Raw genomic sequence first — 17,838 nt, 5'->3', positions numbered from 1 at the left:
TATCATAAAGCTGTCTCTCAGCACTTCATGTCTTCTGGTTCAGGGAGCACATTGGTTTCTCAGCTACAACACAACCCTTCCAATCTTACCTCTGCAGATAGTCAAACTGATGCCAGTAGAACTTCCAGCATGAGTGAAGGGTCTGAGACTTGAGCCTTGAAAATGGGCAGATACATTTCTTTTGAAATATTTGCTGAGGCTTTCAAATCTCAGGCATTTTTTCTTGATCATTCCAGCTAGTGTATGGAGGCCTTTCTGAAGATACCAGTTCTAGCAGAAATGAATCTGAAGATGAAAATAAGGAAATTTTCTTTCATAACTCAGTGGTGGAAGATTTGTCCCTTGCCAATTTCAAGGCTTTCCTTAGCACAAGGGAGAATAGGACTTATCAAGTAGCCCATTTGTGCACCAACCTAAATACAAAGCTGGCACACCATATAATAAATACATGTTTCTGTGATAAGGTTCCCCCAGGAATTTGATGGGCATAGACTTTAGCTCTGCAGTTTTAGCTCTGCAGTTCCGCTTTCTCTTTTTCCCCATTCCTTACTCCACAACAGGAAGTAACGATGCTGGCACAGATCCATTTCCTCTAGCTTCGGACAGGAAGAAATGACATTGTGCAAGCAACAACTTCTCAGATGAGCACTGATTAGCCAAAAAATGTTCTTATCCTTAGACAAAAAGAAAAGAGAATATTTTGGGTCATAAATTTGAATATGTCTTTGTTCTCAGAGAAGTTCTGCTGCCATGGCAATAGAAATGTTTAAGACTTTCACCTGTGATTTAGTTATTTCCACTGTTCAGTACTGCTACAGTGAGAGCCCCAGGTTCAAATTCTATCACCTGACACCAATAAGATTAAATAGAAAAACAATAGAATTTGGCCTATATTTCTTAATGCAATCATAGGTTGTCAAAAAGACTACTGCATGTAATTGTTTTATTATATTACATTTTAATATTTAAGACCACACATTCATTGGTATAATATATGAAAAAATGTGGAAAAGATAAAACTCTGTGTGGATGATTTTATAATTTAGTATAAAGGTTATTTTCATTCTGTATTATTAACACCAGCAGTTATTATGATCAGCTGTTGTTCTCCCAAATCCCCTTTAACAATCTAAGAACTAGAAAATTGGAGAGGAGTTAAAAAGCTATTTCTTTTAGTAAACAGTTTCAGACAAAACAATTTTAACCCCTGTGGGGTTATAAATATGCTTCCATGCATTTGCATAAATATCTATAAGCATTACCATATTTGCCAATGCAAATCCCATGGCAGCATATGCATACACCAGACAGAAAGCTCTCCAATTGCATAAGCCAAACATTGATTTTTTAAAACACGTATGTCTAGCTTTAGCATCACAAATAAAATCGAATTTTTAGATGTCTGCTAGTATGCACTTAATTTTTATTGCAGTTTTAGTGTTTGGCACATGTGTGTAGATCTGTGCCTGTAATTATTCTAAAATATCTTTAGAATCTCAGCAGTGTCATTATACTATTTGCAAAAACAACTGGAAAATTCTGTGAAAATTTTCACAGAACAGAGGAGAGAGAATTTTTATTTTATTGTTCTCAGATATATATACAAACACATATGGAGGAGGAGGAGGAGTATGTCATGGTGTTGAAGAAACTACAGGGGTTGGCTATGCCACTGGTACTGGTTATGGAACAGCTGGAGGAGTTTCTGGAACAGGGGAAGTAAAAGGGTCAACGGGAGGAACGATAAAAGAATATCGAGAAGGAGGGGTGAACATGGCCTTCCTAGACAACTACTTCTCTGAGGTAATTATGTGGTCTTCTTTGTGTTGTATCTGTGAGTCTGCTGTTACGCTATCCTCCCCAAGTGACACTGTGAAAATACAACATCACAGAATCATGGAATCTTAGGATCCATAGTTTGGAAAAAACCCTTAAGATCATCAAGTCCAGCCATCACCTAAGAGTACCAAGTCCACCATGAAACCATGTCCACAATGTTCCGAAGCACCACATCCTAAGCACCACCTCTTAAATACGTCTAGGGGTGGTGACTCCTCACTTTTCTGGGCAGTCTGTTCCAATGTCTAAATACAAACAACTCCACTCAACTGAAACTCCCATGATACAAGACTGGTGTAAGAGCAAAGCTCACTGTACTAGTAGTAAAAACCAGGACATTAATAATGCTGCTTTTGAGCTGTTGGCACAGAAGTTTTGATTGTTCAATAGGATTCATTTCTGTAAAACTGATGGACACACTGCAGGTATGGGCAGTAATTAAATTATTTCAGCTTAATAAGTGACCATCACATGTACCCATTTTCCACCATTTTCAGTGTACAGATATATAATAAAGTTGTGAAGTTGTTCACAAATACTTTTTCAGAGATTGTTAAACGTAGTAACTTTAAGTCTTAAGGAACTGTGAATACCAGTTCACTTTCTTCCATATTTTTATTACCTTTTTTGTTCTGTAAAAGACTTGTGAGATGCAAATGACACAAACACACAGTTTTGTAACTGGGAAAATATTAAGTTGATTTTACATATGGGATAAAATCCTATGGAGTTTACATGATTAATGGATTTATTGGATATAAATTGGATTTAATGGATATATTTCTATAATTATCATGAACTGTAATGCATAACACTATAATTGCATATGTCTTCAAAAGGTCACACAATTATTATTTTTTTTTTTTTTGTCTTGAATTGTTCCATTTTTCAAGTCATCTGGGCCTTATTGTGGTTGGGGAAACTTTACTATGTCTTGAGTCATCACAGGTAGCAACCTGACAAAAAGTCACTCTGTTCACCTTTCTGTTTTTGCAACCTACAGAAAGCATTTGTGTATGCAGATGAAGATGAAGGTCGACCAGCAAATGACTGCCTATTAATATATGATCACGAAGGAATAGGTACTCCTGTCGGCTCTGTTGGTTGCTGCAGCTTTATTGGAGAAGACACAGATGAAACGTATTTGGATACATTAGGACCAAAGTTTAAGACCCTGGCAGAGATCTGTCTGGGCAAGGAGATCGAACCTTTCCCTGATGTCAACCCACCTTGGCCAGGCATTAATGTCACCTTTCCCAACCCTGAATGTGACCTGAACCTCCCGCCACCTGGAACCACCATCCTTGTCAACGGCTCTGCACCCATGGCTCCCCCAGTTGGCACTACCACGGTTGTTACTGAAAACACCTACACATCTGCATCTACCATACAGCCCCCACGGCCCATGCCTGATCCTTTGCTCCATGGCAATGTGACGGTGACAGAGACCTACACCTCCGGCTCTCCTTGTGTTGACCCACTGCGCGCATCCAATGTTGTTGTAACAGAAAGGGTTGTTGGTCCTGCGTCTGCCTCCGATTTGCGTGGCATGCTAGATATTCCCGATCTCACAGACGGGTCCAATGTTATCGTCACGGAAAGAGTCATTGCACCTAATTCCCGGCTTCCAACGTCTCTGAGCATTCCCGATTTGGTAGATGGGTCGAATGTGGTGGTGACAGAAAGGGTGTTCAGGCCTGCCTCTGGCATGCCGGGCAGCTTAATAAATATTCCCTCAGAGTTATCCAACACCCACAATGTGGTGGTCACTGAGAGGGTAGTGTCAGGGTCTGGGATGACCGGCCTAGCGGGGGGAGGTCTAGGGGGGGCAAGCCTGGGGGGCCTGAGCAGCACAGGTCAGATGCTCAATACCGACTGCCACCTTGGCCAGGCAATGGGCACAGCATCCCCTGGCACCTCCCGGAGAAGAGTGACAAAGTACAGCACCGTGCAGTACTCCAGCCAGTAAGGCTTCTGCCAGCGCACCTCCCCACTGAAATTGGCACTTGCATCGGCATTTGTTAGCTGCCACCCACCAAGAATATCATCATTTTTTACAACTAGAAAACAGCACTGAAATTTCAGGAATTCCTCCTTGAGTGAGGATCTCAGAAGGGTGCCCCATTTCAAGGTCAAAAACTTTGTCAGTGAAGGGAAAGCTGAGGTGAGCTCTAAATTTCTCTTTCTTTCCACAGAGCGATAAACTTGTGCAAACAGACACTAACGATTTTAGAGAGAGATCTGATAAGTAAGGAGAGCAGTGAGAAGGGATCCACATACAGTATCAGCATGAATTAATATCAGACAAAAGAGTGTTAAAATACTATATTGGTGAGTGATTTCCCAAGACAAGCAGATTTGGGTTAATGGCTCCTCACTGGCAGGACAGGAAAAAAATGCAATTAGCAATTAGTCAACACAAGACTAAATAGGCACTTTCAAACATATCACTTTACTTTGCATGTAATTTCAGGTGCGCTGCAAAACAGCACTTTGAATTATTTCTCTTATCACCAGCAAGTTCTAAATTACAATCATATAAACACAATGTATTTTCATAGCTTTCTGAAGTTCTTAGTAAAACATGTGTGCTCGCATGACCTGCCATGTTGCTATGCTCATGGCCAAGAGTGTGGCTAGGAATTTGCCATAGGTGGAGCTGCAGCATTGATGCTGCAAACCAAGAAGCTGTTGGCTTCATCTTTTTTCCAATACCACTACAGCTTTACTTAAATCTAGAAGGACGTTGGTGAAAACCAGGAGCAGTTAGTCAGATTTTTGTGCCAAACTATGCCTACCATTTAAGTATCAAACATCAGGTTACTTTACGAGAGCTGTAATATAACATGCCAGTTCTCTTCCCAAATACTGCCAAGAAAACAAAGTCTTAGAAGCTGTGTGATGGGGGGAGGCAATAGCAAGTATTATAATACTGACAGTGGTAGCTGAAGGCCTTTGTGAAATGAAAAATCCCTTGGGAACAATATTAATTTGCTAATATGCAGCATGGAGAATTGTTATTTCATATGTCAATGTATTTTGCATTGATATTTTGAAAGTTTATTTGAATGTGTTAATTGAAAAAGTCTTTATGATTCTATAATCTTAATTAAATCTGGCTTTTATTTTCCCACAAAAACAGCTCTACTGGATTCTGTTATTCTAATAAAACTTTAACATGCTTTAGATTATGATCTGAAGGAGCAAAATGCTGAAAAGTAGTATCTATCTCATTTTATTTCTGTATCATATGTATAGTAAGTATAGTGTATACAACAACATCACGTCAATGTAAATACAATAGAGTTATATGGAGGGATTGTTGGTTGTTGTTGTCGTTGTTTTTGCTGGATCACCAGATCAGTAGTTTTCCCTCAAATTTTGCTTCTTCAGCTTTGATGGACAGGTTAGTGAAAAGTTTAAGAGTTGTCTGTGAAATTCACACTCAATAAAAAGGGGAAGAAACCTTCAAATCCAGATTAATTCATTTCAGAACAACTACATGACAAGTTTCTGAGTCTCATGTCAGAAAAAAGCTTTTTGAATGATACTTCTTGAAATGCAACTATGTCTGCTGCTAAAGACGAGCTGCAGAGTCTATGCTACAGCCATTTACAGCAGTGCTCCCCAGGATTCATTGCCAAGTTCAAGGCTACCTTAAAAAAGGTCCTTCCACAGCTTCAAGCTTTTTCTGAAGCATGCTAGATGCACTCCCCTGGTAGCACTCTAAAGTGATCTGAACTATTACTATTTTTACTTCATCCTATAGCCTTGATTATATTAAATATCACTAAAATTGTGTTGACTTCAGTGGAATTAATTCTCTATTTATGTTAGATAACTACTGTAAGTATGGTTTCTAGAATCATTCTTTAAAGAAGGTAAATAGATACTAATATATAAAGTTGTATATAAAGACATATAAAGCTTTTATATGTCTGATTTTAGATCCAGATATTACTTACTGAAAGTCACTAAAACACTGACAAGCTCCTTTTCATTTCACTAACCACCTATTTATATATAAAAAAGCAAGTATTTTGCAATATACAGAGAGCCTTTTGCAAAAGGCTCTCTGTGCATTTAGAGAGCTATGCAATTCCATTAGATATATTTTTAATGTAAAAAAAAAAGTTTTTTGTAAATATTTAAATAATCATCTTATGCAAATCACAAGTATTTTCCCTAGTTATGCTCCAAGGTTATAAAACAAGACTGCAGGAGCACATGCTAAATCCTTTCTGCCCCCCTCAAACAGGAATGCTGTGTGAAGTATGGGTGCTCAAGCTGAGTCTGGGCTCTCACATGTCTAGAAGTAGAAGGGGGAAGAACTAAAAAAAAAAAAAAACCAACAAAAAAAAAAAAAAACTTTTTTAAAGCACAACTTTAGGTTATGCAGTGGTTCTCTATTTTGCTAGCACTGTCTTTTGGTAAATTTTAACATAGGTTAAGAGCTATAGCTTTTTATTTTGCATTTCTCAAAAGCTTTCTAGCCTTTCTTAATATTGGTTTCTCATGATCAGCAATTAAACAGCAATCACAGCATTATTCCACAGTGCATTTCCAGTGCATTTCTGATTATTCATCTTTATTGCTGTGTGATTTGTACAAACTTTCTTACAATTGCTTTCTTAGTGAGATGTTGAAATTTGTAGGTTATTACAAATTGTGGAACAAAAATGTATCTGAAGGTGTGAATGAACAAATACTTGGTACATTAAAATTCAGTGCAAATCCTTTTTCTAGCTTTATTATTAAAAAATAGCATATAGGTTAATCCTGACTAACAGATATTAGTTCTGCTTTTTTTTGCCTTTTTTTTTTTTTTTTTTTTCCTTCAACTGTATCTTAGAAACCCACTTGCTGCCTGGCTTTAATCCTGCTGATTAGTAAGGAAGTATGGTTTTCAGGAAGGAAAAATAACTCTAAATAGTGATCTTAAACCTGCTATAAGCCATTCAAGCCAAACGCTCCTCAAGTTTCAGCAGTGTGCAACATCAAGTCTATAACTTTCTTTACTTACTTGGATTTTGGAGAGCAGGATCCTAGTCTTCCATCGGCTCATTGAGGTCTTGGCAGCATGAAAATCAAGCTGTCATATGGAAGTGAATAGAGCACTAGCAGGGGATCTTGTTAGATTACTGTCTTGGGAACACTGTCTGAATTTGTACTGCAGGTTTCAATTATTTTTGCTCAGTCCTGATTCTGTGGTAATAAATTACAAATTTAAACTGCTGTGAGTAGCATATTGTACTACTTGCAATAAGAAAATAGCACTAAATTTAAGCAAAAGTCCAAAAGAGCCTAGCATTTTGCTTGAATTAAGATAACAGTATAATTCAAATGTTCCTCCCTACCAAGTAACCAAATGCATCATTTTCATTCTATTTAAAATACAAGTAATAGTACAGTGTTATCGTGTTTTCATAAATAAAAATCTAAGAGTTTTGTTTGTAATAATTTCTGAATGGCTCCGAAATAAAATACAATAAATGATCATTTGGAACATCATGTTTAAGTAGACTGACTCAGGACTTTTTTTTTTTTTTTTTAATCTAGCAGTGGAAAATGTGATTTTCTTTAAAACTGAAGGTTTGTAGTGGAAAAATCCAGTTTTTGTTTTCTTTCACTGAAAAGAAAAAGAAAATTGTTGACTTAAGTCATTGCATCCCAGTGCGAAATTATTTCATGTATCAAAATGACTAAGATACTTTGTTTTAGGTTGGCACAACAGAACTTTGCATCAGGTCCATGGGAATTACAGTACAATTTCCTCAAGTCATCACTCTCTGCATTGTTCTCTCCCATTAGATGCCCTTTTCTGTGATACCCTTCTGTCCAGCTCTGAATCAATGCTTCAGAGGATCTGTAGATTAACGCTGGAGTACAAGCCTCAGAGAAGAAAAACAACAAAAGACACTTGAATTACAATATTTGGGCAGCACAGGCATCTCAGGTATACTCACTGCATACAGCTCAAGCTGAGCCTCTCCAAGCAACAAGAATTTGATTCTAAAAGTAAAACCAGTACATTTTGACATTTCTGAATCAAATTTCTAAGATCCCAGGCAAGTATTCATGATAACAACTAATTTTGTACAGAGACTTTAAAAAAAAAACGATTTATTTGAAGATGGTAAAATATTGCTTTTAAAAAAAGAATAATATATTTACCATTAAGTGTAATTTATCATTTTATATTGTGTTAACATTTTAACATACTTTTTGTCAATCTTTCAAACAGCATGCCTTTTGGTACTCACATACCTCAGGTACTGATTTAAATATTTTTCCAGTAAGTTAACTCAGTTTAAAAACATTGTCCATCTTCAAACATACAAAAATGAAATTGAATCAATCAACTGAAACAAATGGCACTACTAATTCCAATAGAGATAAATTATCACTTATCTTCATGTATTTAGAACTGCTTTAGTGGAAAAAAGCAAAATTTGTTAAAGAAAACCATTTGTTATTCACAAGCAACTTTTACTGAAATCTATGTGAGTGCACGTACAAGTCAAAAATGGGTCATCAGATATAAAGTTCCTTCATATTCCAAGCACATCAAAAATTAACAAAAAGGAGAACAAAAACAAAATTACAGTTGGTGATAGTTTTGAATGCACTTTTGTATAATGCAAATTCTTGTTGTCTCTGGTAGCTAAACAGCATCTTGGAATTCAAGATACAGCATAATAAGATATGAAATAGAACAGTCATGAAAAGCCAATTTAGGAAAATAAACAAAAATTGCTTAACAGACATCCATTTTATACACTGACATCTGATATTCATTGCACATCAGGCCGACCTGCAAATTTAGTTTGCTAACTGCTTGGGCCTTTTATTTTTTGTAAGCTAAATAGCCTTGTCTGTGTGAGTACCTGGGAATGGAGTGCCAGGAGGGACTAGGCTCACGTGTGCTTTCTAGATGGTATCTCCCATTACCATTTCCAGAGACAGAGTGCAAAGAAATATAACCATTTTGCTTGTAAGTTTTATCAGTCATGCTTCGAAGTAACGGAGGGGATGTCTTCAATTTTGTTAAGCTCAAGTTCAGTGTCTAACACAAGCATTCCACAGAAGCTTTTACTTTTTTCTTTTTTTTTTTTTTTTTTAACTTTTGAAATTCTGGCTAGTCTTTGTGCTAGGAGATTGTCTGAGATTTGCACTTTTTCATAGAGGAATCAAAGAATCTGAAATAGGCAAGTATTAATGGAAAGCTGTCAGTCTTAGCACTGATGTTAACCAACAAGCTTTGCACTTTCTCACATTCATAGCTGTGTAACCATTAAGAAAAAAAAAAAAAAAAAAGAAATGAATACAGCCCTTCAGCCCTTAAGCTTTTTTTATTTTTTTTTTCTTTTTGGTATGTCTGTGGTTGTAGTTTGGTGATGTTTTTTGTTTTTTTTGTTTTGTCCTTTGCATTTTGGCAGCAAAATCAGCATGTATTTGCATTCAACAGAGGTCCCAAGGTGGTGAGATGAATTTACAATAACCATCCCATGCAAAAATAACCGTTTTCCCAACAGACAGAAAAATCACTGGAGACAGCTCTTATTTTGTTCTATCTCCATTTGTGATTCACAGAGTAATTATGTAATCACTTTTAACAACATAATGTTACACTTAAAAATGAATTTATTAATAAGGTAAGTATATGATAACTACTTTGGAAACAAAATCCTTAACATTTTGTTTCTCTAGGAAAATGAATGGCTCTATGTGTGGCTGGAATTTAATAGTTTTATGAGCCCACTGAGGAATGAAAATGATAGGTCCAATGTGTGACAGACTTGCAGTACTTCATGTGTGTGCTTTTCAGTTTAACATTATCACCAGCTGTGCCATATCACACAGCATAAATGTCAGACAAAATCAACAGCAAAAGTTTAATATCAACTTAATATCAAAACTACCTTCCTTATATACACCATGAATGAAGAGCTTGCAGGACAAACTTAGCATATAGTGAATATCTGAGTACAATATATCCTGATTTCCCTCATACTGAGGTAACAAAAATTTTTAACTATGTAGAGAACATCTTTCTTCCCCAGAAGTGAACTGTGGCTGAATGTTTAACTTTAACTTTAGAATGACATATTAATATCCTCATAAGGATATCAAGCTCCTCAAACTATGGATTAGGTTTATTTCTCATTTACCCTTAAAATAATTTCCTTGATTAAATTTAGCTAATATTAAAATATGCAAAACAGGAAAACCTTTTGACACAGCCACTATCAACTATGGCACGTGTTTGGCACTGCTATTTAATGACAGGCCAGAGACTTCTTCATGGTATTACTTTATTCTTTTGTCATCAGTAAGTACTTTTAAAGAAGGCCAGCCATTTGAAATCATTCCGGTACGAACATAATAAAGTGAAGAGTGAATCTAGGTTCACAGTCAAACGCACATGCAATGTTTAAGAGAACAGGGGCTGAGGTGCAACGTTCATATAACACTAGGCAATATGGGAAATTCATGGCAACATATATTCTTACTCAGATATGTTGGAGAAAAGATAATAAAAGAGGGTGAAAGAGTATTTGGACCTTTTTTATTGGTGGTGTTTGGGCAGGGAGAGAAAAAAAAAAAAAAAAACTACTTCTGGGAAATATTTTAGCTATCAGCATGATACATTCGAGTCATTGCAAACTGTGTACTGAGTGCACACAAAGTTACAGGATCAGTCTCTGTATCATGAATGGACAGCACCTGACTGCATCAGATCACCAGGAGATGCTGAATAGGAAGGCCTGGAGGTGTCAAGGGCTCAGAATCCAATTGATGCTAATGAAAATATGAATGGAAGGGACTCAACAAAGGATCAGCTCTACTGCTATCTTTCCCAATGGATGGCAATCCTGATATGAAGATCTTTCACTGATGAGATTCATCAGCCTTCTGGCTGATACAACTCCTTTAATCACTACTGGAAAGTTTATCTGATAGCTTACTTTAATTTTCCTTTTAGCAATTTAAATTTATCATTGTCTTCCTATCTCTTAATGTACCTTTAAAAAATCTGAAACAATTACCAACTCTGTGAGGATACAGAAATCAAGTTTGCCTTTATCTTCAGATTGACAGGTTTATCTTTATTAGGTTGGATCATGTGACTTCCTCTGAGTGCACTTCTCATTTTTTAAATCTAGGATTTAGAAAATTTAAGAACTCACATGTAGACTGTGTTCTGAGGTATTTTGTTTTTCCAGCTAACTTGGAACTGTTTTTATTAGTATGTTATTATGTTATCACTATTAATATGAACTGCTTATAAAATTTGTTAGACCAATACACATTCTCATTTATGCTGCATTAGTTTTTTAGGGAACAATATTATTTTTTAGTGTAAACACCACTACAGACATTGTATTCCAAAGCATTTCTTTTGAATATTTAGTTATGCAAAGTGCCTCAGTGAAAAGAACCACACAGCTAACTCCAAAAGAGTGATTAATATAAAACCCAAAGCATAAAGCTCTACAACAACAATCCTTCATAAAATCTTACAAGTAATGATAGAATTAATTTCTATCCCATACATATGTTTTCAGGCTTAAATTTATATTAATTTAATAGATTTCTCTCTCATAAACATTTTACTTTTTTATGTACTATATCTTTCTAGAGTGGTTATACTCTTTGTCCAAATATTCTAACAGAGCTATGATGACAGAGGAAAAAACAAGTTGGGCAGATGACTTTGAAAGGGCAGTGTTGCAAAGAGTGATGTGGACTTCATGACTATGCACAGAGGTGAAAAACAACGTAAGTTAATTTTTTCAAAATCTGTACCAATATAAAATGTGAAAACAATGATGAAACCTAACAGCTAGTTAAGGTCAGACAATACTTAAATTCTCCCTTAAGTTAAGTCTGTGTGATAGAAAATCATTTGTACAGAGATAAAGGACATTTAACATACTCTATGCCCACTCAAGGTCATAACATTATTATCTTCATTCTCTAAAAGACACTAAATAAATAAATAAATAAATAAATAAATAAATAAATAAATAAATAAGCTAAAACTGTGTCCATGCCATTAGATAGATAAGCAATTTGTTGCACCTAGCTTTTAGTAGGACAGCAGGCAAAATTACTGGTCAAGCTGGTTTTGTTATCCGTGTTTCAATGTAATTTAGTTGTCTTACCTTAGTTATTCGGTGAAGGGCTGAATCCTCTCATTCTCCCCTTCCTAAAAGAAACTACAGAGATACCACACCTTCCTGGCAGGGTGGGGTGTTCCTCCTCCTTTCCTGAGAAAGTTGTTTCCAAGGAGCTGCATGCACCCTGGAGGACTAGAGGAGACTAGGGAGGACTAAACACAACCAACCAGACCTCATTCCTCTGTGCTGTCTCTGTGGCTCCCAGTGATGCCACATAACACCACCAGAATTTTTCAGAAAACACTCACTCCATGAAACCAAAGATCATTCCCCAAGGCCCATCAACTGAAAATAAATAAATAAATAAATGGAAGATGGGCTTTCTCAGGAAATGTACATATGGCTGAAGGAGAGATGTGTGTGCTCCTCTGGCCTACACATTCTCCACCAGAAAATATGTGTATTCCAGTTAATTCAGAAGATGGATTAAATAAATGCCCTGAAGCCAAATTAATATGCTCCGGCTGGGAAGAGATTTATTTCAGGCCAATGTGGACATTAGCCCAGATGAAAAAGCAAGTGGAGACTATTGAAGAGTTTACCTATTCTATCTGTGAGTCCCAAATGGTGACCAGACACAACCTGCACTACAGAATATGGAAAGGAATTATTTGGGGTGATTTCTTAACTCATAGTTTTCTGTGGCAAAATTCTAATTATGGGTACATTTTCCCTGGCTGAATTTCTCCTGCCTAATGACTCTTTTGCCTATCTGAACTTTCTGACCCTCCAAAGGAACGTACAAAGTGGAGAAAGGAAGAGTTTTTTTAATTTAGTGCACAACACTGAACATTATTACTCTTTTCCTCATGTTCAAATGAACTTAAGTAATGTTATCCTCACTTTCTTGTTTTTCTCCTGATGTAGAAATACTAGAAAATACTCAGGCAGATTTTAGGTCTTAAATGTAAATACCTATGCCAGCATATTGGCATCAACCAGTTTTGCAATTTATTTCTCACCAAAGAATTATCAGCTATTTCTGTACTGCCAAGGGAACAAAAAGAAATATAAAGACCAAACCCATTCTCCTTCCATCTCAGAATAATATTTATCCAAACTGTAGAGGATTGTGTTGTTTAAGGAATGTCTTAAAATAGGAACATAAAAATGAAAGGCCAGTTCTGTTTCATCATGAAGTACAGACAGTACACATGCATAGGCTCTGGCATGAGCTGAGTTACTGTAGGATTTTATTTTTTTTTTCCTGTAGAGCTGTGAGGTGACTTGTGGACTCAGGTCACTAATTCAGGGCAAGCACTGGAAAAGCATCTGAACAGGTCAGTCTGCAGTGCAGAAAAATTACCAGCACAAATAAAAGTTGAGCCAGAGGTCAGAGCTATCCTCTCTGCTACAGCATCACTACCATAACTTAATGAGAGATTTTCACACATGGATGGATGCTGTAGTGACTCTAAACTCAGAAACTGTTAAATGTAGTGAAAACATATCCTAACACATAGTCAACTCCTATGCTTATTGATTTGACAGACTTGCACTCTCCAACAAGCTAGACAGTGCTTGCGAAGAGTGTAATTTCCAACAAGGTACTCTGGGGAAACAACTGAGGGTGAAGTTCTAGTTAGCATTTAGACAGATCCATTGAACACCAACCTCACTTTCAAATAGTTTTTAAGAAATAAGATATGAAGGAACCTTCTCCAGTATCACACCCAGTCCATTGACAATCAGCACCCATGTTACAGAATCTCTTTTGTTACATGACCACAATCTGCACAAAAAAAAAAAAGCAGTTGAGTTCTTGTCCTTATGCTTCCAAATGAAAGTCACCCTGCCGATCTGAGGGTTTGCTTTTCTTCTGATTTCCAGAATAACCTTCAGATAAGTTGATGTCTGTTTTTGTGCCTGTGTTGTTCTCTTTTAAAACTGAGACACTTTTTTTTTTCTAAGCCAACCCCTTCCAAGATTACCTGTTGACTTAGTGTAATGGCATACACAGTAATTTTAAGTGTATTAGCTCATGTACCTGAATTGTGACATGAGGAAAACAAAAGAGACTAATACTCTTCTTTCTTGATCAGGGAATGCCACATCCCTATATCTACAGTTCCTGAAATCTTACATGGTATTGCACAACAGCAGCAGATACTGAACTTAAAAAATTGCAGTAACACTGGTAGGGATTACTTCCACAATTCAAGTGAAACTTAGCTATTATTTCTCCGAGCTGTATGGGAGGATCGTGAGCTAGCTTGTACCTACCTAAATGCTTTCTGTTACGCAAGTTTCCTCAGAAAGGTAAGTCACACTGCCCTGAAAGCAAGGCCTATAGGCAACTTCAGAGCGGCTTGGGTTGCTACGCAGCAAGAAACAACACGAGAGTTGTTCTGCCACTCCTTGTTTCACACACATAAAAGACCTTGTATTTTATTGCTGTCAGACAGTAACAAAATGCCGCGATAAAGGCAAGAGTCTGGTCTGAGCTTTTACAGCTCCGCCAATCCCACAACTCAGCGGGTTTACTCATTGCCACGGCTGCAGCTGCACCTGGAAGGTTGGCCAGCCTGGCTGCATGGAAAAGAGGAGGCAGAAAATAGGAGAGGGAGTACAGGGGAAAGGGCTGAAGACAAAAAGATAAAGAGAAAGCAGCTGAGGGAAAGAGGGAAGGTAAACCGGAGAAAGGGAAGGATTATTTCTGGTGGCTACAGGCAAATAAACAGCATAAACGTGTTTGAAGAGTATGGCACAGTGCATGGGGAATAAGAAACAGGGTAAACGCACACAGAGGAAACAATGGCTCCATTCTGAGAGTGTGAATGTTTACTTAATCACCAAATCCTGGCGCTAATACATTTCTGTCCCTTTTTTTATTTTTTCCTGCACCCAAAGGCCCAGGGCTGCAAGCATGTAGGAGATGGCAGCTGTAGCTATAGCTGATGGAACTACTCTGATGCCAGGAGTCAGACAGGGCTTTAGGACCCTTCTCTGCAATATGTACATTTCTTCACAGAATCTACAATATTCATTACAAAATTTGAGTAACTAAATGTAATTGTGATAAATTCATGCACAGGCTTGATGCACTACTTTCTACTGGTATCTCTTTTCCAAAAGCAGAGTGGCAGCTGGGATCATCTTTAAACAATGAATAAAATTCTAAGGAAATAATTTCAAGCAGTAAGAAATACTTGCATAATAGCTAAATATGAACTATGATCAGATTCCAGCATTTATTTCCTGAGGATATATGCTGTATTTCCATCTTAATCCCACTTGCTAAGCACAGCACTCATTTGATTTAATTGCATGACTACAAGACAAAACACTACTTTCCTAGGAAAATAAAAAAAATTAAAAAAAAAAAAAAACAAAAAAAAAAAACAAAGCCTACATTTCAACTGCAGCAGTAAGGTTACCTTAGCTTTTGTAAGAAATGCCCTTGTCCTCCGCCCCAGCAAACCCAGGGACTGCCTTGCATGGCTGGTCAGCATTACTCAGCTTGAAGAGGGAGTGGCAGCAGATCTGGGGACAAGGCAGGGTTCGTGTGTGAGTCACCAAGCCCCTTTCACAGAGGCCACTAGTTGAGCCTGTAAGTTGCTAGAATACTTTTGCTGACAATTATCATTGCTGAAAGCAAACACTCTCCCTCTCCAGAAACCCTCTCTCCCCAGGAAAGTTATGTTGCTTTAGAAGATAATTTATTTGCTGTTCAAAGCTTATCAAGAGAATGTAGACAGATGTTTGTACTTTGAGAAAACAGCAACCTGGTGCATGCTGCACACCGTGGAGAGCCCCGTTCCTGAGCTGAAGAAGGGCATGACTGCTTTTAAGGTTTTAAAAGCGAAGATGAATTTTTTCTTTGTTCTCTGGAACCTGTGAACTTTGAACCGCTGCTATCTCCAGAGGGAAAATAAAGATCTAATGTTCCACAGATCCTCCCATGCAAGCTGGTTTTAGGGTCAGAACAGTTGAGGGAGGAGGAGGGTTCTGTAGCCTCCAGTTTAAAACAGAGAAAAGGCAGAAAGAAATTCAACTTCAGGGGATGGTGACATAGCTAGGAGCTGTGTTAGAAACAAACTGATAGTTTGATACTTATTTCATAACATCAGGCAAATTATTTTTGTAAAATATGAATAATAATAATTTCCCATGCAAGAGAACTGAGGAACTTCCATAATAATTATTCCTGCTTTGACTTGTTAAACGAGTCCAAAAAAAAAAAAAAGCCAAACTTTCTTTTTTAATAGAGAGCCTTGAGAATGTTCAGGACATGTAGCTCACCCATATGACTGGTATAAGCAACACAAGAACGGATGCCAAAATTCCAACAAAATAACCTGTAGAATAGCTTCTGGTCTTGCTGTGGTTATTGAGCTCCTTGAAGAAGAGATGATTCTACTCCTTCTTCCTGTGAAAGCGTAAGCTTCTTGAAAATAATGAAAACAGTGCCAAGAGTTTTTCAAAGGAAATAAGTTTAGTTTCTTACTCTGTCATACCAGCATTACAAAAGGGCAAATAATTGTAAATATGCATATTTGCTAATACCTTACTGGCAGTGCATTGGATAGGCAAGTAACAGCTGTTTCAGAGTACCATGGAACTGATTTCCAGCTTAAGACAAATGTTGCAAATCAAGGTTCTTCTCTTACATCCATTTGATGTAATGAAACACTTTCCAGTTATGCTTCATCATCAGGCCAGGAAATGTACAGTTAGAATCAGAATTTACTTCTAAATCACAAAATTTAAAGTACTATAATATGAAGGCTCTCCAAGTCATGCTCTACCTTATTAATCTTAAACAAGAATTACTGAAAGAGAATTTCAATGTTTTGAGCAACATTAGCTGCACCCATTGGCTGTCAAATCTGCACAAAACTACATGCTGGCCCCTAACACCCTGAAGAAGATCCTCAGAGGACCTCAGGGTGCATTCTTGTGCAAACGTACACATTTCTGTGCTGTTACAAAGCAACCCACTGAGCGCGGTAACTCAGTGACAGAAACAACAAAGAATATAGAAATCCTTGATATTATGCATTTTGAGCATATTGTTTCTGCCTTTTGTTTTTGTTAAGTAAGAAAATGATTTTGATGTAACAGTATCAGCAAACTGCATAGATTGCAATTTCCTAAATAACTACAAACAGGTATACACAACTCCAGAATGAACTGTGAGGTGATACTGTTGATAGTGGTGACACTGGTCCCCATGTATATTATAACTGTTGCAACTGGCATCGAGAATAACATGCAGTTATTTATCACACATTGTTACAGCATGTAATTGGGGAACACAGTGTAATTGGGAAGGCTGCAACAAGGCATGTTCCTGGTATCACAACCAGCCTCTTCAGGAATCATTTACAATTGAGTGCAATCGTAGATTAATTAGGTAAGTAGCTCGTATAGCAGGATGCATGGAAAGTGTATTTAACTGTTTCGCCATCGTGAAGAATCAGTTATGTCTTTGTCTGCAACATTTAATCAGGTGTATAAAGGAAAGATCTCTGCCAGATAGCAGCAGGAAGGACATGGCTGGAAGCAAATTATAAAAAAAAAAAAAAAAAAAAAAAAAAAAAAAGCGATTACAGGAAAAGGTTGGAAGGCTATGCTAAAACAGCTCCCGATTTTATTTTCCCAAGAATCTCTCCCCCCCAATTACTCATTAATTTACCGTTTTGTTGCCACAGGTACTTTGCACGCCTCCTACACGCCCCGACTCGCCCCTCTCGCCGGGCATCTCTCGGGGGGCCACCGCCGGGCTGAGCCGGGCCGGGCCGGGAGGTGCCGGGGCGGGGCGGCCCGGGCGCCACCTGCCCCCTCCCCGCCGCCTCTCTCCACCCACCCGCGG

The 17,838-nt window shown here is 37.5% G+C and overlaps 1 protein-coding gene and 1 long non-coding RNA gene across 5 annotated transcripts in view; one reads left to right on the top strand and one right to left on the bottom strand.

Moving 5' to 3' along the window:
• Window positions 1-3,808, top strand: part of LOC137851052 (desmoglein-4-like) — a 20,712-nt gene extending 16,904 nt beyond the window's left edge. The window contains exons 15-16 of the mRNA XM_068671810.1: window positions 1,595-1,803; window positions 2,843-3,808. Coding sequence (XP_068527911.1) covers window positions 1,595-1,803; window positions 2,843-3,808 — 1,175 coding nt within the window. The remainder of the gene's footprint in view (window positions 1-1,594; window positions 1,804-2,842) is intronic.
• LOC137851054 (uncharacterized) overlaps window positions 1-17,838 on the bottom strand; it is a 22,532-nt gene extending 4,694 nt beyond the window's left edge. Inside the window, exons 1-4 of one of the 4 annotated variants that reach the window (XR_011092975.1) lie at window positions 17,662-17,838; window positions 15,401-17,522; window positions 6,863-13,755; window positions 90-6,170 (exon numbers count right to left, since the gene is read on the bottom strand). This is a non-coding gene — a long non-coding RNA (uncharacterized lncRNA). Of the gene's footprint in view, window positions 1-89; window positions 13,756-15,400; window positions 17,523-17,661 lie in introns of all 4 variants that reach the window. The other 3 variants (XR_011092974.1, XR_011092972.1, XR_011092973.1) reach the window with 3 other exon arrangements.

Source organism: Anas acuta, chromosome 2, assembly GCF_963932015.1.
Source record: "Anas acuta chromosome 2, bAnaAcu1.1, whole genome shotgun sequence".
Classification (NCBI taxonomy): Eukaryota; Metazoa; Chordata; class Aves; order Anseriformes; family Anatidae; genus Anas; species Anas acuta.
This window is presented reverse-complemented; position numbering and strand designations above follow the sequence as displayed.